This window comes from Prunus persica, chromosome G1, assembly GCF_000346465.2.
Source record: "Prunus persica cultivar Lovell chromosome G1, Prunus_persica_NCBIv2, whole genome shotgun sequence".
Taxonomy (NCBI): Eukaryota; Viridiplantae; Streptophyta; class Magnoliopsida; order Rosales; family Rosaceae; genus Prunus; species Prunus persica.
In genome coordinates, this window is record NC_034009.1 from 40,880,541 (window position 1) to 40,903,431 (window position 22,891).

General features: G+C 38.3%; 4 protein-coding genes and 1 pseudogene across 8 annotated transcripts; 1 reads left to right on the forward strand and 4 right to left on the reverse strand.

The window, feature by feature from the left end:
- LOC109948576 (chloroplast processing peptidase-like) lies at nt 1,089-4,357 on the reverse strand. 3 transcript variants are annotated; one of them, XM_020562162.1, is made up of 6 exons: nt 3,637-4,341; nt 2,308-2,370; nt 2,137-2,205; nt 1,892-1,978; nt 1,562-1,629; nt 1,089-1,443 (listed from the first exon to the last, which is right to left on the reverse strand). In XM_020562162.1, the coding sequence occupies exons 1-6, from the start codon at nt 3,862-3,864 to the stop codon at nt 1,374-1,376; spliced, it is 585 nt and encodes a 194-aa protein (XP_020417751.1). In that variant the 5' UTR covers nt 3,865-4,341; the 3' UTR covers nt 1,089-1,373. The 3 variants fall into 3 exon arrangements, with proteins under 3 accessions (XP_020417751.1, XP_020417753.1, XP_020417754.1); XM_020562164.1 differs by having other exon boundaries at nt 1,089-1,440; nt 3,637-4,331; XM_020562165.1 differs by lacking the exon at nt 2,308-2,370 and having other exon boundaries at nt 3,637-4,357.
- LOC18790120 lies at nt 4,680-7,318 on the forward strand. Its single transcript, XM_007223006.2, has one exon. It carries the CDS (start codon nt 5,046-5,048, stop codon nt 7,137-7,139), a length of 2,094 nt encoding a protein of 697 aa, XP_007223068.2. The 5' UTR covers nt 4,680-5,045; the 3' UTR covers nt 7,140-7,318.
- Nucleotides 7,093-11,495, reverse strand: LOC18789522 (annotated as a pseudogene). Its single transcript, XR_002271229.1, has 12 exons — nt 11,088-11,495; nt 10,487-10,956; nt 10,158-10,284; nt 9,940-10,011; nt 9,600-9,671; nt 9,448-9,528; nt 9,207-9,358; nt 8,722-8,931; nt 8,476-8,605; nt 8,278-8,340; nt 8,006-8,195; nt 7,093-7,909 (listed from the first exon to the last, which is right to left on the reverse strand). The product of XR_002271229.1 is annotated as a senescence-induced receptor-like serine/threonine-protein kinase (transcript).
- On the reverse strand, nt 13,045-16,814 carry LOC18792631 (cyclin-A1-1). Its single transcript, XM_007225557.2, has 11 exons — nt 16,448-16,814; nt 15,510-15,888; nt 15,245-15,381; nt 14,954-15,046; nt 14,709-14,842; nt 14,509-14,584; nt 14,330-14,406; nt 14,212-14,245; nt 13,750-13,899; nt 13,507-13,641; nt 13,045-13,398 (listed from the first exon to the last, which is right to left on the reverse strand). Exons 1-11 carry the CDS (start codon nt 16,658-16,660, stop codon nt 13,339-13,341), a joined length of 1,488 nt encoding a protein of 495 aa, XP_007225619.1. The 5' UTR covers nt 16,661-16,814; the 3' UTR covers nt 13,045-13,338.
- Nucleotides 17,555-22,555, reverse strand: LOC18792005 (cyclin-A1-4). 2 transcript variants are annotated; one of them, XM_020562824.1, is made up of 12 exons: nt 22,477-22,535; nt 22,130-22,364; nt 20,750-21,179; nt 20,397-20,533; nt 19,850-19,942; nt 19,530-19,663; nt 19,340-19,415; nt 19,172-19,248; nt 19,048-19,081; nt 18,608-18,757; nt 18,383-18,517; nt 17,555-17,948 (listed from the first exon to the last, which is right to left on the reverse strand). In XM_020562824.1, the coding sequence occupies exons 2-12, from the start codon at nt 22,334-22,336 to the stop codon at nt 17,877-17,879; spliced, it is 1,545 nt and encodes a 514-aa protein (XP_020418413.1). In that variant the 5' UTR covers nt 22,337-22,364; nt 22,477-22,535; the 3' UTR covers nt 17,555-17,876. The 2 variants fall into 2 exon arrangements, with proteins under 2 accessions (XP_020418413.1, XP_007223288.2); XM_007223226.2 differs by having other exon boundaries at nt 22,130-22,555.

Below are 22,891 nucleotides of genomic sequence, written 5' to 3' on the forward strand. Positions count from 1 at the left end.
TCATGACTGAAAATTTTATCCCAAAGTTTATCGAGCTAGCAAGAAGAGTGGTTGGTTGTGATGTCGTTTTTAGTACAGTGAATCGATACCCTTGTGCGTGTTTGAATATTTAGAAGACAGCTTTCTATATAACTCACGCGGCGAATCGGCCTGGTGCTGGTGGAGTAGACTGGGGTGGAGTGGAGAATATTGATCTGAATTAGAGTTTCATGTAATGCGTGGACTGACGTTGACCACCATGCACGTGTGTCATGCGTGTATTTTGTATTCTATGGAGAGAGTGCCATTTTGACTAGATTTAGAGTCGAAGTACAATGACGAACTGAGCTAAAGAAAATGCCACAGACCAATCATAAGATTCCAAAACTGTTCTCTTCCCATTCAATTACAAGTTTCATTTCTGTCTGGATGTTGTATCTATTTGTTTTAATTTTTTTGTTTGGATGTTATGACACTCTTTTTCTTTAACCGAATTTTTCTCTTGTGAATGTTTTTTATGATAAAGTTTTAACGAAATCACTTTTCGCGCATCATATTTAGTACTATTTGTACACTGTTTTCTTTGTTGTTCTTTCTCGATCAAAAAAGATAGATGGCTAATTAAGGCTCAATGCTTTATGCCATTGTCCGATTCCAAACAGAGAAAGAAGAATGGTTATTGCGCTGTCCTTGTCCACAGTTTTCCTAAGATATTTTCTTTATTTATTGTGGGCTTGTGTACGTTCAAACTTTTGCAAAGCCCAACTTTAAAAGCTTTTTTGCCGGTGGGTTCGGATCTGATTGGATTCTTTCATACTTCTTGTTCAATAGAAGGATCCAGCCACATTGCAGAACTTACCTTCCAAAAAGTTGGAGAAAAGCTTTTGCACTATAAAAAAACACTTTCAAGGCTTTTATCAGAACATATGATTGATTCCACCCAACTAGGTAAAGGAAGTTAGCACTGTTATTGTGAAACTGATTGGTAGGTAAAAGAGAAGTTAGCACCTGTCTGGTTCTAAATCTAACTCTGCAGCCAAAAAAATCTTAAACCTGTCTGCTTAATTCTAATTCAAATTGGTAGGTTAGAGTTAGAATTAGAATCTATTATAGTGCAAATATGAAGCATAACTTAAACAGAAGCAAGCACAATACAGAATTGTCTATGCTAAAGCATTCACAAGAAGTTGAGTAATTGCTGTCAAATATCTACCAGTAAGTTACAGACATTGTACTAGTACTACGAACAAACGAATAAATTCAGAGAGCAACATCCAGTTGTTTTGATTGAAGGCAACCACAGATCAGAATCGGAAATTCGATTGTGTGCAAGCCACCTCATGTCATCTGTGCTAAAGTTTCAAGTATCTACCCCATCTTCAAACAGCAACTGATCAACTGCGAGGTCTATGACAACATGTTACATATCTTCCAATGATGTTCTTGATGGGAAGGGGTCCCCTGCTTATAGAAGACAAGGAAAAGATTTGCAAAATGATGAGAAGAAGAAGAATGGGAAAATGAAGAAAATAATGAAGGGATATTGTAGAAATTGGATTATACTGAGAATAGTAATACTAACCAAACATGGGAGTCAAAGCTATTGTTGCGGTTGTCACCTAGCACATATACATGGCCTTCAGGCACATACTGCAAATCCCACAGAAGTTTTTAAATGATGTGTTAAGCAACCATTTCAAATTGCAGCCTCAAGAGAAACTAACAATTAACATAAATATCCAAATTATAAATGATGAAAAGGAGCACACAGGTTACATAAATCAATATTTGATTGTTCTTTTCCATATGCAGTTCCTACACATAATTTTGTTCATGAACAGTTCTGCTGAAAAATTGCACATAAAAGGAGCAGTAAATCAAAAGACAAAATAGTCGTAGAGATGGTGCTCACAGTTAAATTTGATACATATGTGGGTGGTTCTGCGATAAAATCTTCCTTCTGCGCAATTCCATTGACATAGAGCCATCCATTACGAACCTGCAAGGAGTTGGAAAGTTGGAAGAAAGTTGACATCAATGAACCTGATGCATGGTTATTCCAATTGGTTCCTACAAGTTGAATAACATGTAAGAAGATGAAAATAAATATGAAGGAAGTCTATCATCTTCTGAAAACAGCCTAATTGCTCAACATACCTCAACCAAGTCTCCCCCTTTCGCAACAATCCTCTTTATGAAAACGATCTGTTCCGAGTCTCCAGTTTGCTACAGAAAAACAGGGAAGTAACAGGCTTGAGCAAAAGTTAAACCATTGTTCCTAGAGACTTGGCCCAGGTAGTATTATACCATGTGAAGTTATGAACAAACCTGTGTTGGATCCGGGAATGTTACAATATCGTGCATAGCAGGACGTCTAATATAATATGAGGCCTAAAAATGTTATCAAGTAACCACAGTGTTAATGCAAGTGCTAATAACAATCATAAGCTAGAAACAAAGACTATTAATGAATGAAAAGGGTCAGAACAGAGATTCTCATTACTCTAACATAAATATTTAAGCAACTGGATTCCAGAGCTCTTTTAATACTGAAAATTATTTATAGCTTGAAGTGGTACTGGTATGAACTAAGGCATTCCCCAGTGAATTCATCATTGCAGCAATTGGGGTAACTATACAGAGTGGAAGGTCACAAGTTCAAAATGGTGGGCTTTCAGAGAACTAGCTAAGGAAATTCATGATTTGTCTGTATATCAGATGAAATTTTGTTGGATTTCCACTCTTCATCCTACTGGTTTTCTAACTTTTGTAAGATAAAAGCTCCAATTACATAAGCAGGCAATACTTATCGATATCATTCAACATATACTTTTTGCTACTTAATTATAACAACTTAACAAGTACTTACGAAAAGTAAAATTAAGAAAGAAGAAAACCAGAAACAATGTCGGAGATCGATCAATCACGATAAAGATCTCCAAAAAAAAAAAAAAAGAGGAAGAGAATAATTCTATGCAACATAAAAGCTCCAATTCCATCAAAAGGCAATACACTGAACCCAAAAGTTGCTCATATCCCCGACACATTGACGGTAACAAAAAATAGTTCCATCCATAAAATGCAAGAAAACAGTGTGTGTACCATCTGTTCAATTATGAAAAAAGAAAAAGAAATCAAATTTCAATACGGTCCCTGAGCTGAAATAATCATTGGTCAGCTACTACAATATTGTTAAAGGAAAAGAATAAAGAATGTGGCTAGTCAAACAATAGTAGTGGGAATTTATCTTGATTCAAATAGAATCACAAAGTCACCCTTTGAAACAGTAAACACTTATAGGGATACATGCATTGCAACCAAGATGTTACTTTCCTGGAAACAGGCTAAGACTTCAACAAGAAGACTACAGGTTTTAAATATATAAATATATATAATATATATATATATATATATAGAGAGAGAGAGAGAGAGAGAGAGAGAGAGAGAGAGAGAGAGAGAGAGAGAGAAGGTTAATGCATTATCCTTTAAAAGAAAAAGGCAAATGCATTTCTTTTTGACAAAGAACACAAAGCAAAGGAAACCATAATCTTTCAAATGGGAACCACTTAAAATAGAGGAAATGTTTGAACTTCTTGCACAGATACTTTCCAGAAAAAGAAAATAAAAAGGAAAAAAATAATAATCCGAAATTCTTACCTTTTCGACAACGACGCGATCACCAACACGAAGAGTCGGGTACATAGAAGAGGAAGGAATGAAGCGAATCTCAGAAAACGTAGTCCACAAAAGCACCACCACCAAGAGTCTCAAGAGCCCATCAAGCCCCGGCCATCGCAGAAACTCCCAGCTCTGGCATGGCATCCACCTCAGCGAAGGGAACGCAATGAAGCACTGGTGCAGAGCGGAGGGCCTCAAGAAGCTCATTGCCAAGATTGATTCCAAGAAGAAGCAAAACAAACCAAAATTCAAAGGAGGACAAAAGGAAAGAGAAGAAATGTGGGGGCCACGGGGGTTTTTGAGGTTCAAGCTTCAAAGGGTTTTAGCAGAAAGGGAAGATATATTGATTGTGAATGTGATCGCCATGGGCATGACTGAGTCTCCGTTTCAAGGTAAAAGACAGAGAAACAGAGAAACAGAGAAAGGAGGAGAAAATGAGTGGAAATTGGTATATATATATATATATATATATATATAGCTTTGACCGAATGAGCTTGCTGCCTAAGTTTCTCTCTATGCTGTGATACAGCTATTTTAGTGAATGTCAGTTACTATTATTGAATTTTCTTCTATGTGAAACCTCCACCATGTCATAGAGACCAACCACCAATGGTCGTCACTCGGCTCCACAACCTATTCACTCAAAACTCAAATCTTTCGTCTGGGTCTCTTGTGTAACCAAGCAAGTACTTTGAATAATAAAATTACAAAAAAAATTAGAAAAGCCCTATGCGGTGGTACCAATTACACATTCCCAATTTGCCCCTGATATATACCAATGCTTTATATTTTCTTCAAATTATATCGATAATCTCAATCACGGTATATATACTGTAGTTAGAAATAAAAGAAAGCAAGTAATACGTATAAGTAGCAATAATACTCGAGTCACTAACCTATGATACGAAATTTCACCTACTAATTAATGTAATAATTTCTTATTTGTTATGTATAACCACGGTGAACAATTATAAATAATAAAAAAATCATGGTGAAACAATTGTGTTGTGCATTTTGCTATATATGACTAGGTGTCAAACTAGAAGATTGGTGGGTTCTTTCTTTATTTATTTTGGTCGAATTGTGGGTTTTCTTTTGTTGGTAAATAACAAAATGGTTGTGGTCTGTGGATAAGGAAATCCAAACAAAACAGACAACATTACAACACTTGTACAAGGCGCCAACCAAATAGTGGGGCCACCCAAGAAAATAACTTCCATATCCAACGTCTCCTAGATTGCCACGTGCTGTGATCCACTCCTCTCTCCACTATCACGTTATCTCCAACACCTCAGTAGGAAGAACTCGGACGACAATCAAGAAGACTCTCTCACTCACTCACTCACTGAGTCAGCCACTGAACCAGAGAAACAATCAAAGCAAAAACCATGAAACGCATATCGGTTTTCTGTTTGATCCTCCATTTTCTGGCGCTGCGATTCTGTGCAGCGGCGGACCACAACGCCTCCAGCATCGTCTTCACAACGCTCGGCAGATTAGATTACTACTTCGACATCTTCACCCTCCCGATTCAGGGGGGCCTACCTTCCGCGGCCACCGAGACCCGAATCACAGATGCAAAATCCGTCAATTTCAACGGCCACTTCCCCAACCTAACCCGAATCCAATCCCATACCCGACCCGACCCATCACTCCAGCTCATCTACGTCACCGAAAGAAACGGCTTTTCCAACATATACTACGACGCCGTTTATCTCACTTCGCCGACGACGAGCGGCGCAAGAAGGTCCGCTCTCGAAGTCTCGGACCGGGTTCAGGTCCCGCTATTGAGCTTAGAGCAGGGCCAGAATCGTCTTTCTATGAAGGACCGGCCGAGCTTGACCGGTGAGTACTTGGTTTACGTCTCGACTCACGAGGACTCGGGCGTGCCGAGGACGAGTTCGGCCGCGGTGTACTCGACTCACATCAACTCGGGCGTGACTCAGAGATTGACCCCACACGGCATCGCTGACTTCAGCCCCGCGGTGTCTCCGTCTGGGGTTTGGACGGCGGTGGCTTCGTACGGACCGAAAGGATGGGACGGGGAGGTGGAGGAGCTCAGTACGGACATCTACGTCTTTCTGACTAGGGACGGGACTCAGAGAGTCAAGGTGGTCGAACACGGTGGGTGGCCGAGTTGGGTCGATGAGTCAACCATTTACTTCCACAGAAGAGGCGAGGATCAGTGGTGGAGTATTTACAGGGCTATTTTGCGGAGAGAGGGACCGAGTTCGACTGAGTCAGTGGTGGTTCAGCGAGTCACGCCGCCGGGTCTCCACGCGTTCACACCCGCCACATCACCGGGGAACCGCGAGTTCATCGCCGTGGCCACCAGAAGACCCACCTCGAGCTTTCGCCACGTGGAGCTCTTCGACGTGGTGAGGAACGAGTTCAAGGAGCTGACCCGGCTCGTCTCGCCCCAAACCCACCACTTCAACCCGTTCATATCGCCGGACTCGAGTAGGGTCGGGTATCACAAGTGCAGAGTGAACGGAAACGGAGAAGAAAGGCCCAAGCTTTTCCTTCAGAACATCGACAGTCGAATCCCTAACCTCTCGATCTTGAGAATTGACGGTTCGTTCCCTTCGTTTTCACCCGCTGGTGATCTTATCGCTTACGTGAACTTCCCGGGTGTTTATGTGGTGAACCTGGACGGTTCGAACCGGCGCCATGTGTACCCTGGAGCTGCCTTCTCAACAGCGTGGGACCCAGTGCGTAAAGGCGTCTTATACACTGGGGCTGGACCTGATTTTGCACCCGAGAGTACTGAGGTTGATATCATCTCCATCACCGTTGACGACGTTGACCAAGCGAGCTTTAAGAAGTTGACCACTAATGGGAAAAATAATGCTTTTCCTTCACCCTCTCCCGATGGAAAAAGGATCGTGTTTCGTTCGGGTCTGTCGGGTCATAAGAACTTGTATATCATGGACGCCGAGGATGGGGAAAGGAGTGGGCTCCACCGACTAACGGAGGGTATGTGGACGGACACAATGTGCAATTGGTCTCCTGATGGGGAATGGATTGCATTTGCATCGGACCGGGACAACCCGGGTAGCGGGAGCTTTGAGTTGTATGTGATCCACCCGAATGGAACCGGGTTGAGGAAAGTGATTGAAAGTGGATCAGGCGGTCGCACCAACCACCCTTGGTTCAGCCCGGATGGGAAAAGCCTAGTTTTTACTTCGGACTATGGGGCTATATCAGCTGAGCCCATCTCAAACCCACATCACTATCAGCCTTACGGTGAGATCTTCACAATTAACTTGGACGGCTCTGATCTTAGGAGGTTGACACAAAATTCTTACGAGGATGGGACCCCTGTGTGGATCCCTCATTTCATTAAGCCCACTGATGTTCAGTGGCCAATTGAGAGGCCTGGCTGTGAGTTTGAGGACTTGCACTGGCTCAGTAAGATGGGACCAAGTTATGGTGTTGGGGCTGCATCTTGGGTCTTAAACAAGCCTCAATGTGGTGTGTAAGATGTATTGGTTTACTGTACTAGATGTGCATATATATCCTGGATGTACCACGGTAACTTTTCCATGTAAAAAGTAAAAACTTATATATATAAAGCCACAAACTCTATGTATTTCTCACCGATCATCATTAGTTTATGTTCATGGTGATTGTGAAAGGAAGGCATATATTTTCTGATCCACCAAAGATCTCACTCGCCAAACATCATGATTCGTGACAACAAAAGTAGAAGGTATGTGTATATACGCTAGAGCTAGGGACAATTATGCATATGTGCCATAAAAGTAGAGGTATATACAATATAGAGTTATGTTAAGAGCAGTCGCCCACTCGCACAATAACAATAAAGTGTAACTAGCAAGTATGGTGCATTTCAACTTTGGGGTCCAAAGGAGTGGTATGAATTGAACTGCTCGACCAGGTCTGGTAGCCTTCCATTATCTGAGGTTTCTCAGAAGCCATCTCCATTTTCAAACATGCCTTCAACTCATCATAGACATAGCTGATGTCTGGCCTCTGGATTGCTATTGATGGTATGCAAGCCATTGCCACTTCTATGGCTCTCCGGGCAGAATTTATGTTATAGCTTTCTAATCTTGGATCAACTATATCTCCAATGCCCTTTCCTTGAACATGGGGACCCACCCAATCACATAACTCTACCACTGGAGGGCCTTTTATTATTGCAGGCAGGCCAGTTATCAGCTCCAACAGAACAATCCCAAAGCTATAAACATCACTCTTCCTATTCAGCTTCCCAGTATGATAATATCTGGACAGAAACAATCCCAAAAACCATAAAATTGATAGCTATAAAAAAGACAATGGGTTTCTAGCTAATTTAGTTGGTAAATCTGTCAAGACTTACTCAGGATCAACGTATCCGCGAGTACCCTTAGCATCGGTTGATATATGAGTCTCGTTGTCAGTTGTGAAGACTCTGCAGAGCCCAAAATCGCCTATCCTGGCTTGCAAGTCTTCACTTAGTAAGATGTTGGAAGTCTTGAGATCTCTGTGGACGATTGGTGGCTTGCAACAATTATGCAGATAATCCAATCCTGCATTTGTAGTTTGCCATCAGTTGCTTGCTTTTGGGGCAAGTAAAGATAAAAGATTTACAAATCAGTTAAGATCAACCACCTCGTGCTGCATCCACTGCGATTTCAAGTCTTTCTTTCCAGGTTAAAACGTTTGTGCTTCTATCTGTTACAAAGATGTGACATATTTTCATTGACAAATCGAAGTTTAAAAAGTTTAATCAAGCAATAATGCAGAGGCAGTTCACTGGTTATGTTGATGGATAAGCCTCATGACCCTGATAGCAGAATATGTAATCACCTGCTAATAGATGCTGTTGCAAATTTCCACAGGCCATATAATCGTAAACGAGTGCCATATTTCCACCTTCATTGCAGTATCCAAAAAGAGAAACCAAGTTCTTGTGATGAATTCCCAATAAGAGCTCCACCTGCAATTGAATTTAGTGACCAAGTATAACAAGATGAAATTTTGTTTAGAAGCACTTCATATGGTTTATATCTGCAGATTCTCTAGCATGCAACAATTTTGCCAGTTTGTATCTACCTCATTTTGAAATTCGTCGGACCCTTGTCTTGATGATGAAGAAAGCACCTTGATAGCAACTTCAATTCCATGTGTTAGCTAGCCTGCCGTGGTAGACTCTTCCAAATCCACCTTCTCCAATAACAGATTTGAAGTTATTGGTGATATTCACAATCTCAGAGTATGTAAATCTCCAATTCTTTGCTTTCAGTGACCATTCTCTTCTCGTCCCTAAAATAAAGATCATCATGAAGGAAACATACACAATTCATTGAGAAGGGTTGAGATTTTCATGAGGATGTAGAATCTATTTTCCAAGATGCAACTTTTTGCCTGCAAGATTCATTCTTTAGAAAGTGCAGATTGCAAAGACAAATTAGCAAATTTTCACCTAAACATGCATTTTGCAGTTCTATTCTTTCTCATAATCTTTAAGAACAAGAAAATATTAAGCACCGGGACCTCAAAGAAATGTTGACATCATGAGAAATGCATCAAGAAAATACCTTTTCTTTTCTTTTCACGGATACGATAGAATGCTAGAGCACATAGTATTATGAGGACCACAACTGATACAGTTGGTGCAACAATGGCAACAACCTTCCTGTTTTTTCCTTTGCATGAACCCACCAAACAAAGATCTGGATTTCCATCCACACTAGCATGAAGCAGAAAATAGTAACTTTTCAAAGCATATTGTTAGGTCACAAGATATAACTGCATTGAATGTTTCTAAGGAAGGCATACTTTAATGTTAACCCTCCGCTATTGTGCTTTTCCATAAGAGCCTTGGGAACTGCATCTTCAAGCTGGTTCCCCATTAAATTGCTGCAAGATGGCATAAAAAATCATTAGAATCTTCAACCAAAAGGCTCACAATATTGCAGCTGAAAACTTACAGGACTCTCAAGTATGGCAGTTGAGCTAGAAATTCTGGAATTGGACCTGTCAATTGATTGTGTGATAGATCCCTGAAACAAACGACAATATTGTGGAAATAGGATCAGTAATTTTTGTAAAAGAACTTAAAATAAGTACCCTGAAAACTGAGGAGCACCCCAAGTGGCTAATACAAAGAAACAAAAATATGTATGAGGAGACTTATAATTCTTAAAGAAAATAAGACTTTGTTAAATTAATTTGTATGGTAGTTTAGGCAGAGGCAATTCATTATTCAAGTCTCAAAGCTTTTATATTGCCCTGCACTATATTAAAAACATAAAAATGTGTTATACTTACAAAGATTCTATCGTTCTGAGGTTGGAGAATGAAACAGCTATATTTCCTGTCAGTTCTCTTGAACTAAGGTTCCTGCTTATATAGTTACCCAAGTTAGAGTTATATAGTTTACAAACTACATATTTCCACTTTCAAACAACATATTAGAAAAGGCAAAAAAAAAAAAAAAAGGTTTACATATTCTAACATATTTTGGGAGTTTTAAGGAGAACACTCACAAAGAAATGATATTTGGAGGACTGATGGAGCTGCAATTCAAAATGTTCCATGAAGAAGGAAAACATGGATCGCCCTGCCACTCTCCAATTATGCCGTATGTGTTTATAATGTTTATGATAGCATCCACTGTGATCTCGTTCAAAAGTTAAAGGAGACCAAGAGATGGAGATGAGGATGCAAAATGGAGAAATTAAGGGTAACACTTATGTTGGATAAGGCTGAAAAATTATCAAAATCTGACATTTCTTCGCCATATATATAACAAACAAGAACAAAAAGCAGTAAGTAACCAGCACAGTGAAGAAGAAAACTAGACTGTTAAATTTACCTTCTTTCTCGATTGTTGGCAAGCGATAAAAGTCTTTGTGCTGGTAAATTTCATAGGCGTTAAGGATTGGAGGAAGGCCACTGTCCACACCAGAAATAGAGAAGTTATATTTTGTCTCCCCAGTAAGAGCAAAACTGGCAACAGTTTGTGTCTTTAGATAGTCCAGAGTAAGAGTTTCCAAGTTATAAAAATCATTGAAACGGATATTGAGTGTTCTTTGTTTCCCACCCTCAAGCTTTTCTATTTCAGCAAAATGAAAGTAAACATAAAATTTTGAAATTGTGAACTTGGATTGCCATGAGACGTATATGGGGCCACTGACACACTTGACAGCAGTTCCTAACACTTTGTTTGGTACTTTGTAGCCATTGTTGCTGGTCTCAATTGTCAAGTTGGGTGCCAATGTCACTGGGATCCATTCATTTTTCTGATCATGATTCCATTTGCGATCATATATATCATCGGCGTACCTGATAAAGAAATAAGATCCTCTACTTATACCATGTTACCAAGTACACATTTATAAAAACTGTAACACACTATTGCTTACTCGAAAACCGAATTACATAAATGTTTCCAGGGCTATAACTAGCTAGCTCACCTGATTATCTTATTCGAGCCACCAAGGTTGATTCGCGAATTCAAGGCCAGTGCTCCATTACCTGATTGGTAGAGGGAGTTGTCCAATTGCCTAACTTCCAGTGCAGAAATATATGGTGTTCCATTGTCTTTGTTCACAAGACACACTTGTATGGCATCTGTCAAGGGAGCATATATGATCTCATGTACAACATATGAGTCTTTCACCGTTGTCCATGAATTAACCCCAAGATACAATTGGAACACTGGAGTTTGATTTTTGCCATCATAGTTTCCATACATGAACACCGCTCTGATGAGATAGTTGTTTGATCTGCCTTGCTCAGGCTTCAAGGTGTAGCAATTCTGTTCTCCTTCTGGGAAATATCTCAAGGTCCTCAGCTCCATGTTAAGGCTTGAGTTGATGAACTCTGAGGATATCTGTGAATTCACTCCAGCGCTTATAAACCCTGTATCTGTCTGGTAAAACATGTTGGAGTCATCATAGTTCTGCAGAGTTGCGCCACAGTCGACACTTATGAAACCTTGAAATTGTTGTACAAAGGGTGTTAAAAATACCAGTTAATATGAAACAGATACAAACAAAGATGCACAAATTACTGGAAAACAATCCCTTAAGCTTGTGAATGGTTTAGTCATATGTGTACCAGGAATAGTAGAAGCAAGCTTTCTTTTTTGGTCATGATGACTAAGACCCCTCCCAGAAGGGGTGATAGGAGGAATGTTGAAGGCCAGCCACACCCAAAACACCATAACCAATGCAGCCATGTCCACTTTCTTACCTTAATATGGACTGAACCGGTCTATAACTCTCACTGCAGTTAAAGTTGTACATATATTTTGATTTGTCAGTGTCTTTATACTAGAAATTGAATGCAATATTTGGCTTTTCCCTTCTGTTTACATTTTTTGGTCAGCTCTCAAATTTCTTTTCTTACAAGGTAAGCTGTTATCTTTCACTGCTAATAACTTTGTTTTTAAATTTATTTTATTATTATTTTTACAAAAAACAAAATTTTTTATTTTATTGTAGGGGAAATTCTGATCAATTAAACTAAATGAAAAACCTTTTGACTCAGTCCTGTGATGTACAAAGAAAATTGAAAAAAGCTTAATTAATCATTAATAGAGAAAAGCAATATGTTAGAATTGTTCAATCCATCAACAGTACATCTCACATAATTTTTCATTAGGCTAGTAATTTTTAAAGCTTCTCCTTTAGCCTCTTTCACTACACATGTGATGTAAGTACATTTACAAATTTTAAAATACTCAATAGTTTTGCTTTTTAAATAACTTATAACCATTAGGTGGGTGGGTAGTGTGGCACTCTTTTTCTTCGACTGGATTTCCCCCTTTGGGGTTTTTTTGACACCACTCTTAGGGCTCCCCTGGTCTCTTTTTTGTTAAGACAATCGTTATTGGTGTTTGTAATCTTTGTTCCAAAGTTTCAATGAATATCTCTCTTAACTTAAAACTATTTATGGAGAAACTTTTCAGTGTGACCGTAACACCGCCTAAAAAAGTTGGTTGTAGATTTACAACAATGACATCATAGACATGAAAAACAACTTAAAATCTTACATGGAGAGACAAGGAAAAGGAAATGGAAATGGTCCATGTATTTGCCGTGCGTAGTGTGACTCTGTCGTACCTAGACAAGCACATGATACATAATCCTTACTCAGGTGAAAGCTACGCAACTCTTTTTCTTTTTAGTCCAAGATTTGACTGGACAAGTAACAGTCACAAAAATGTTCACTTTCAATCAACGTTACGTAAGGTAGTTTGTAAATTATATTTCAGACGAGGCTCGCCTAATGAACCTTTCTTGAATGAACCCTACCCTAAAATCAGCCCCAAAATAGTTCACTTTCAATCAACGTAAGTCTTTAATTTTTTTATTTTTGTTTGGGGTCCAATTGTTGGACTTTATCAAAGTCTTCTTGGATTTCCTGTTTTTTTTTTCCCTCGTGTGGCTCCATCAAGAAGTTAATTGTGGGATAAAACTCCAATAGCAAGAACAAGATACAAGCTGATCAACTAGATTGAGCTTTGGTTTACTAAAACACTACAGTCAGCACTAGGGCCCAATGCGCACAAAACTATTGGCATGCTGAAGATACAAACCCAAATAAATAAATAAAAGAGGGAAAAAAAATTTACAATGTAGGAAAAAGGCAGCTACAAGTTAAGTCACCAGAAGTTCATCCAACAGAACATTGGAAGAGTAATGTAAATGTTTAGTGCCCTTAAGTTTGGTACTCTGAAGGTATTGTTGGCGGGCAGTACTTCTTCGCAACATGTTTATACTGAGGCAGAATTCAACAAAAACAAATGTCACTTTTAGGCTACTCATACTTTTTGTGCACAAGTTGGCATGATGCGTGGGAAAGAAAACTTTGTGAAATTTTTCTTACCTTATGCTGACTGTATTTCTCCCTGATAGCAGGTAAACTAGAACTCTGGCTGTTACAACATAGGCGATGGAGATCCTTGACACAGTCACGCAAATCTGACGGCTGATAAAGTGTGTAATGCTGCAATGTGGCATTCTGGTTCCGAAACCAACGGATAAAAACAGAAAAGAATGGATGAGTAAGTAAGCCTGTATAACAAGGAAGTGCTATCACAAGTGTGATTGTGATTTGCCGGACACATACCCATGGTCTCTTTGAAGGAAGAAGTATAAAGTTGGCCAGGAAAATTGCAGAAGCAGCTACAAGTGATGGAGCATAACCAAGCATGCTGTACTCTAGAAGAGATAATTCTGCAAGGTAGTTTGCTAAGCACTCCAAATGCATTGATATACCCTGTTATGGAAACCAAAATCACCACAAAGAACAAAGTTATTTTCAGGGTGGAGATTGCGACATTGAATTGTTTCTGACTGTTTAATTAGGACACCATTCACTATCAGTATATAATTATGAACATCAGAGGAAGTTTTTTTATTTTTATTTTTTATACATCTTCTGTTTCAAAGTGATTCCTTAAATACACAAATTTATTTGGTCAGAACCTCTATTTATTTATGTTCAGGGCAGTATTTAATCATTCATGTGTACAACAAGGAACATAAGTAAAACCAACGGACTGGGCATTCAAAAGTTCCAAAAAGATACCTCATTGGCCCCTTGAGCAGCACGCACGAATCGCCTACAGTTCAGATCAATGTATCATAGGTTAACACCAGTTGAATATGTGTAAAGCAAAAGTTGATAAATATAAGCTAGTCATCACCTTAAAAAGCATTTAGTTGTGGGGGCTGTCATTTCAAACTTCAAGTAATTCAAAATATCAGATTCCATTTGCAACACCTGCAGCATTTAAAAGTTTAAGTTAATGCGGCTTAGAAAGAAACGAGTAACTTGAGGAAAAATCTAAAATCCACAGTTCAGCCAAAGTAGGGTAAAACCAACCTCTTCCTTGAAATATGTGTTATCAGTAATGTAACAAAACTCTTCCACCTGGGGTGCACATATCTCCTCATATTTTCTGGAAATACAAACCATTTTTCTTGTCAATAATACTCGGTGAACAAGAGAACAGAAAGGGAGAATAACATAAAACCAATCATATGTAAGTTAACACTCTAGAGATGGGGGCCATAAAAGCTTACGAAGCAATCATCATGCAGGCAACACCAAGTAACTGTAATCGTTGTCTATTCATCGGATTCCCTGAAAGATATCGGTCTATGTAATTCACAGTCAAATATAATGTATCAGGAACAAGCCTGTATTCTTCAGCCACCTGCAGTTGGAATTCAATTTCAGCCTTCACATGATTACAAGCAAACCCTTGGAAAATTTACAGAAACGATACAATGGAAATCATCTCATGCCATCCAGAAACATCATTTACCTCCACAAGCCAATCAATTAGTATTGCCCGCATGCTGGGATTTATATCTTTCTGAGTTTTCTCCATGAAATCTGTGGAAGGCCTCTTCTTTGCCTGAAATTTATGGTGATTGAACAAATATCAAACAAGGATAAAGCAAAATGAATATAGTTTTACAGTGTCAGCTAGAACTGAATTTTGACCTGTATCAAGTAGTTTTTTAAAACACATTGTCCTCAATTTGAATATACTAGGAAGTGTAGATATGTAGAACAGATCTCAATTTGAATATACTTGGAAGAGATGTCAAACCTCAGATGCACGCAAGTGCTTGTAAATATCACAGGCAATGGTTGCACAAAGCTGAGGATCCATTAAACTGTTATCCAAATCAGCAATTTTATCCTCTGCTTCCAACTCCACAAGTACTTCTCGTTTGCAGGCAACCCCTGCAAGAAAATCAGCAAAAACTATATTGGGAAATGAAGAAAAAATGATCTATTGTAGTTCAAAGCCATGGAAATTAAATACAAGTGGCACGGCCACGGGAAAGTAAAAAATCGCTACAATATGCAACCTGTTGTTTCCGCATGGTCTGAAATGTAGAGATTGCTGAATGTCTTCCGGTTAATAGAATCAATTGCTGGAACATCATTGTTGTCTATGTATTCAACTTCCGGACTCTTAAAAGAATCACAACTTGACATTGTCTCATCCATGGAAACTGAGTTTCCATCTGATTTACTTGGAGAAACATCCATGCTGCATGGTCCAGGTAAGGCAAAAGAGTTAGGGACTGCTTCGTCGCTTCTTGGGGCAGGTGTAACCTTTGGAAGAACAACTGCACTTGGTTTGACATTGAAGGATGCAGGTAGGCTACTCGCTGAGACGCCTTTGTTACCAGTGCAAGCAGGAGGTCCCTTTTTCACTTTGGCAATCTTATTTGTGCAGGGTACCTTCAGATATAAAATTCAGCTTATTAGAATCTGATACTATGAACAAGTTCTCCTCATATGCAAACACAAGGTGTCTAAGACAGTGTAAAAAATTCAAATTGGGACAGAAAGCAGCAGACATGAATACTTCTGATTCCTATCATTGACAAGCAGACATCCAGTACTTAGTACAGGATGATTAGAAAACTAAATGACCAATAGATAGTTTCTTCTATTGGTTCATAATACAATCAATGCTTCATGTCCCACTCATTTTATATGCTACAATTAATCAACCCAGTTTACCTCTAATTTCTTATTATACTAAAAGAAACTTTAATATCATTTTCTTGCATTTCCCAACATTTTTTTTCAGAAAATCGGTGAAAAGGGAAACATATATTTTACCACACCAAATTTGAATTACCCAGAAGTCAAAAAAACCAACAAAAGTAACACTACTGAAAGACTGACTAGGCATAGCAATCAAACAAAGAGAAGCAAAGATTCAAACTTTCTGATCTTTCCAGCATTTTCTCATAAACCAAACACGATAAATACAAAACCAATTTTCACTTACCAGAGTGCATGATGACCCCCCTGAGCTACGTAAACCGTTGTTAGACACACTGTTTCGATTCGTCAGGTTACTGAGAGGCGCTCGCTTCCTGGCCAAGTGCGGCTCAGCTGCCACAACCTTCCCAACATTCCCCGATGTAGACGAAGACGAAGACAACGCCTGTCGTTTTGCCAGAGACGACGGAAATGCTGAACGGCGGTTCTGGGTCGACATTTCGGATCAAACCCAATTCAAATTCTAGTCCTGTTTTAACCTTCTTGGCTCAGACCCAAGAAAAAAGAGTCGTTCTTGGAGAGAGAGAGAGAGTGAAAGAAAGAGACTTTGAAGTGACTGTGTCTCTGGTTTTCAGCAGAGAAAGTGTGAGAGAGTTGAGTGATTTAATAATTGGTTAATTATACTTTTTAGGCGGGGAGATTGGATAATTTGAATTGAGAGAAGATCCGGACCGTTGGTTGGGCTCGGTATTCGTTAGGAGCGGACAAGGGTGGGGACCACGTGATTTTTGAACCTTAGACTTTTATTTTTTTAGATGAACCTGATTCGTCCGTTATTTGCGTCGTACGTCACAGGTTGTAAGTTTAAGTTTTTGTTTGCGGTTTTTGAATTCAAATTCAAACGGTCTGCGAGTCTGTCTTTACTCTACGGCAACGTACAAAAATGACCTAACTCGTGAGCGTCATACTCGTTCTCGTTTATGGTACACATACAGTCATAGTTTCATTTCATGACGTGGCCACGTAATTCCTATTTTTGTCCCATTTTATTCATTTTGTTGTATGGTCTTAAATTAGATCTATTTAAGGAATAGTATAAAGTTCATTATTTTGAAAATCCTTCTGATTAATTTATAATTTTGAAAACAACAGGGCTCGAAACCAATAGAAATTATAAGTTTGGATCAATACATTCAGTAATTAATACGATGGATAAAATCAACTTATTTAAGTTATTGTAACAGGAATCTGACACTTGATTAGATGAGGATACTAGTAAGTATGGATGCATGGTTCATAGCATTCATATTAATTTGACATACACATTCATCATCACAAACATGGCTTGGCCTGAAACAAAGAAATCAATTTTAAAAACACACTGTTGCAAGGGTGTACCAACAATCGGGTTTCATTTAAGTGAAAAGCTGTAGACATCAATCTTTCCGGTCTAAGAAAAAAGCATATGAACAAAATGAAGGTAGACTACAAAAGAGAAATGGTTATATACGTATTTTGATCTTTGAAGTACACTAAAGTATCTAAGCAAGAATGACAATCGCACAAGTTGTACAAGATTCTAAATTCTGGTAAGTTTTCTAGCAAGGAAACAGTGCAGTGAGAAGCCAGCGTCGTGTCGAAATTCATACAGAGAGTGCAATAGGGCATTGTGAAATGACTCTTCATCAAATTGGAACAGTGAGTGATGTGCGCTTCTAGTTGTTTAAATCCTGGAAGAACTCCGTAGGTATTGATGGAGGGCAGTACTTCTTGGCCACGAACTTGTACTAAAGCAGAAAGAAAATGTCTTAGATTGGACGGGGATATTTGAATATGGAATTTTATTTTTTTTTTGCGGAAAGGAATATGGATATAAATTCACTTAAGTTTCAGAAATTCCTTAACTGATTCTCAGTGAAGAAGTAAACCTCCATAAAGGTAATGCAGTAGGCAATTACCAAAAAAAATAACCCCATGCTTCTAATAAGTTATCACTACTTCAAATCATTTTCATGTAACCTCAAGTATTCAGTTTAAACAATGCACTTCCTTTTTCCTATTTCTCCCCTATCTCCTGGTTGCATGATTTGTAGAAATGCGACAATCAAAGAAAACTAATTTAAACGAAGGTAGAGAATGCAAAGGGGGAAGTACTATATGCTCCAATTTCTATTTCATCGGAAGAGTAAAAAAAAAGGAGAGAGAAAGAGGTTCTTCATACCTTATGTTGACAGTACTTCTCCCTAACCGCAGGCAAGTCAGAACTACAACCATTACAACATAGGCGATGCAGCGCTTTGACACAATCAAACAAATCAGCGGCTTGATAAAGTGTGTAGTGTCTCAATGTAGAATTCTGAACCAGAAAATAGAAAATTATATTCCAAAGTTTATTAGACAGGATGGAAATAGAAAAATCTGTCAAATACTCTAACACATGACATACCCAAGGTTTCTTTGAAGGGGAAAGTATATACTTTGCCAAGAAAGCAGCAGAAGCAGCTATTAGTGACGGGGCATAACAAAGCATGCTATATTCGAGAAGAGACAACTCTGCTATGTAGAAGGCCAAGCACTGGAGCTGCAGCGATGGAACCTAGGAAAAGTTGCAGGTTCAACAACACACCATATCAAGTTTTAGCACCACCGCAAGACAAGAAGTCTCAGTACTATCAGAATTTAGTTAAACAAGATGTATGAAACACTACTCCATTATCCTGATGGATAACATTAAATGAAAACAGCAGCCAACATAATCCATTATCCTGCCCAAATCCAAGTCAGATTCAGACTAGGAAGCCACTTCTATTTTCGTTAAAGCATGCTCAGACCTGTTATCAGTGGAGGAACTTAAACAAAAAAAGCAGGCTAGTCCAAGACAGATACCTCACTGGTCTGTTGAGCAACAAAACAAAACCGCCTGAAAAATTGTCATGAACTAGGAATCAATATCCATAGAAACAGAAATAAACGTGCCTGTTTGAGTGATAATAACAAAGCTAGACATCACCTCAAAAAGCACATAGTCGTTGGAGCTGTCATTTGAAACTTCAAGTGATTCAGCACAGAAGATTCCATTTGCAAAACCTGCATCCATTGTATTATTCAGTACTTCGAATCAAAATCAACTCAAACAAACATATAGAACTGCAGCTAAGATCAAAAGTCAATTCCCTACCTCCTCTTTGACGTATGTATTGTCTGTAATGTAACAGAACTGTTCCACTTCAGGAGCAATAATCTCCTCATATTTACTGGAAACATTGTCATTCATTTAGTAAAATTGCATCTTAAAATACTTTTATATATTTAGAGAGTCAAACACATCCACATGCCCAAAGAAAAGATGAAGAAAATTAGAATCTCACGCTGCAATCATCATGCAGGCAACACCCAGCAATTGCAATTGTTTCCTATTCAGCGCATTGCCTGAAAGATAACGATCTACATAGTTGATGGTCAGAAAGAGTGTATCTGGTACAAGTCTGAACTCTTCAGCAACCTATAAAATGAAATTACCAGTCAAGATCGATGAGATTTTTTTTTATTTATTTTATAATGCAAGGAAAACCCGTTGTTCAAGATATGTAATGGTTGTCAAACGGTAAACATAATCCAGATAGTGGGTTGGCGGAGTTTAATGGATTAAAAAACCGCCCTGGCAATATCATTGCCCACCATAACTTACCTCAACTAGCCAATCAATCAGAATTGCGCGCATGCTGGCATTAATGTCTTTCTGGATCCTTTCCATAAAGTCCATGGAGGGCCTTCTATTTGCCTGAAACCAAAATATCAAACAAAGCAAATGACACAGAAGTGGATAAAAGGAAGGGAACATGAGATAGTGATGAGCACTTGAATTAGAACAGGGCGGATATAAGATAACTGGATAAGATAGTTGCAGAAAATTTATTGTGCAGTAGACAAATTTGTGCATAAAATTTTAAGAATCTGTATCTAATATAGAGATGGAGTTCAATCAAATTTTGTAAAAGCGTTCGCAATACTGTTGTCCTGCTGCAACTTTCAAAAATTTTTAAGAATGTAGCATACATGTCATTTCTAAACTCCCAAAAAATACTAAAAATGTTTAGAAAAAGCTTGAAAGACTTTAATACATCATAAGAAGGTAACTATGTGTAAAATGTGTTTATCAGTAATATAAAGGAAGTTTACAAAATTAAAAGCAATATTTATATATAAGATCATTCATTGGAAGAAATATTTCAAACCTCAGAGTCACGCAAGTGTTCGTATATGTCAGATGCAATGGTTGCACAAAACTGTGGGTCAATAAGATTGTTATCAATATCAACAATTTTATCTGTTGTCTCCATATTGACAAATGTATCTTTCTTCCAGATATTTCCTGAAATCAAGATTGGAAAATATTATTTTGGAAAGGCCTGAAAAGAAGATTCACTTGATAAATTCAAGAAGGTTCAGCAATGTAGTACGGCTGACAACCAAACTGTTTATGATGTATAGCAAGTCTCATTTGACATATTAAATGAGGGAGGATACTGAACTGAAACAAATACTAGAGAGAAACTAGGGGGCAGATATAGTGTGTAAAAGAAGAAACCTTCTTTTCCTGGATAGTCTGAGATGCAGAGGCTTTTAGTTGTCTTCTTCTCAATCGATTTAACTTCTGAAATTTCCTCATTGTCAATATATTCAAATTCTGGACTCTTCAAAGATTCACACGTAGACATGTTCTCATCCAAAGAAACTGAACCACTAACTGATCTGCTTGGAGATCCATCCCTACTTCTGAATGTATGAACTATGCTACTAGGAACAGGAAGAACAGTAACACTGCTGCTTGGAGAAGGATTAGTGGCAACTATTTCAGTAGTCGTATTCTTTCCTGAAAAGGATGTATCACTGAAAGGAACCACGATGCTTGATTTTGCACTCAAGGATGGAGGAAAGACATTCCCTGACAGGTCAGTATCATTCGCGCAAGTAGACAATTCCTTCGTTGTCTTAGCAATTTTAGTTGCACATGGCACCTTCAAGTATACAGCACAGTTACTCATTTTCTCAAAATATTATCATCAGTACACCTATCTGCCTGGTAGTAAGGTCAAAAGGCAATGACTTATCCATGTTAATACAATTTGAAAGATCAAAATGCTTTACTATGACCATAAATTGAAGGGCAATTTGATGTAACAACTCCACTAACATTTCATGTTAATTGTACTTCACACATTAAATTATTACTTAGCAAAATATACACTTGCATTGTATGTACTAATTCAACTACTTAAGTAAAATTATTACTACACAACATTCAATGTTGTAAAAAGCGAAAGTTCATAATTTATACATTATGTATAAATTATGAAGTGTTATAACATAAAATGCCCATGTGTAATTAGGAAACCATTACTCACTAAGACCAGATAATGAATGCCATGCCAAACATATCCTTGTAAAAAGTGAAAAATTAGCTTGACGTGCTGTATGAGACTTATGCTGTAAAAATTGAACAAAGATACAGTTAAATTGAAGCTTAATCATTAAAAAGATTAGCATCTTCAGTAACATGATCTGCAGCTTGTCATGATTTGTTTCATTGTAAGATTCTGAATCTTCTTTTCTTTTGAAATTTGTCTGACTCATAAATCAAAGAAATCAACGAAACCCATTTTAGTAAAATATGGAATATCCCCTAATTGCATGGTGAAGCTGAAAATTACTTCAATTTAGCCCAATTGTTTGGGTTACGTAAAGGAAAAAGCAGAAAATGAAAACAAGTCAATTAGCGTAAATGAATTCCTATAGTTCCCCAATTGTTTGGGTTACGTAAATAGAAAAATTCAAGGTTCAAGAAATCCCCATTTCAAGAATCAGAAGAAAAGAAAGGAGAATAAAGTAACAATCACTATTATAATAATAGCAAAATCCATAAATAGAATATACTAATCAATGTAGCGAAGATGAACAGTACACGAACCAGAGGTTTCATCGAAGCGATGAAGGTCGGTGGACCACTCTGAGAGCCATTTCTTTGGTTCGTGACGTCGGCGAGAGCTGTGCGCTTTTTTGCCACTTGGGCCCTGGTCTCCATAGGCTTCTTGTTCGGCTGACGCGAAACTGAGGGCCTCTTGGCCGAGGACGACGAGGATGATAATGGGGGTGGACGGGGGTTTCGGGTCGACATTTTCAGGCCAAACCCTAGGCGAATTGCTCTGCAAGAAAGCCAAGGTAGGTAGTTTAACTTCTAAAAGAAGAAACAGAGCGTAGGAGGGTTTTGCAGAGAGAGAGAGAGGAGGATTAAGTGGAAGAAGCGCGAAGTTGTACGGATTTAAAAGGCAGAGAGATCGTGACCGCCGATTGATTGTTGGCGGTAGTAGAAGAAATCTGAACCGTCTGTGCTGTGAGGAAATGGTTGTTTGGATGTGTTAATCCTAGTAATAGGTTTTGGGTTGCAAATTGCAATAGTGCATGCAAAGTATGTGATTTAATTGAAAAATGGTTTATAGGTCAACCCTTAATCAAAAAGGAAAGTCAACCCTTTTATCATATAAAGGGGGAATTTCATGATCTTATGTCAAAGATTTTGGAAAAAGAGTTCCATACTTACTTTTGGGTTATATGATATAATTAACTTTTATTGAGTTTCTATTTTCCTTTGTATAGGCCAAAAGTTACAAATACCAAGTTTTCTATATATGTCAAATTCAGTGTTCTGGTTTATCATATATGTCAAATTTAG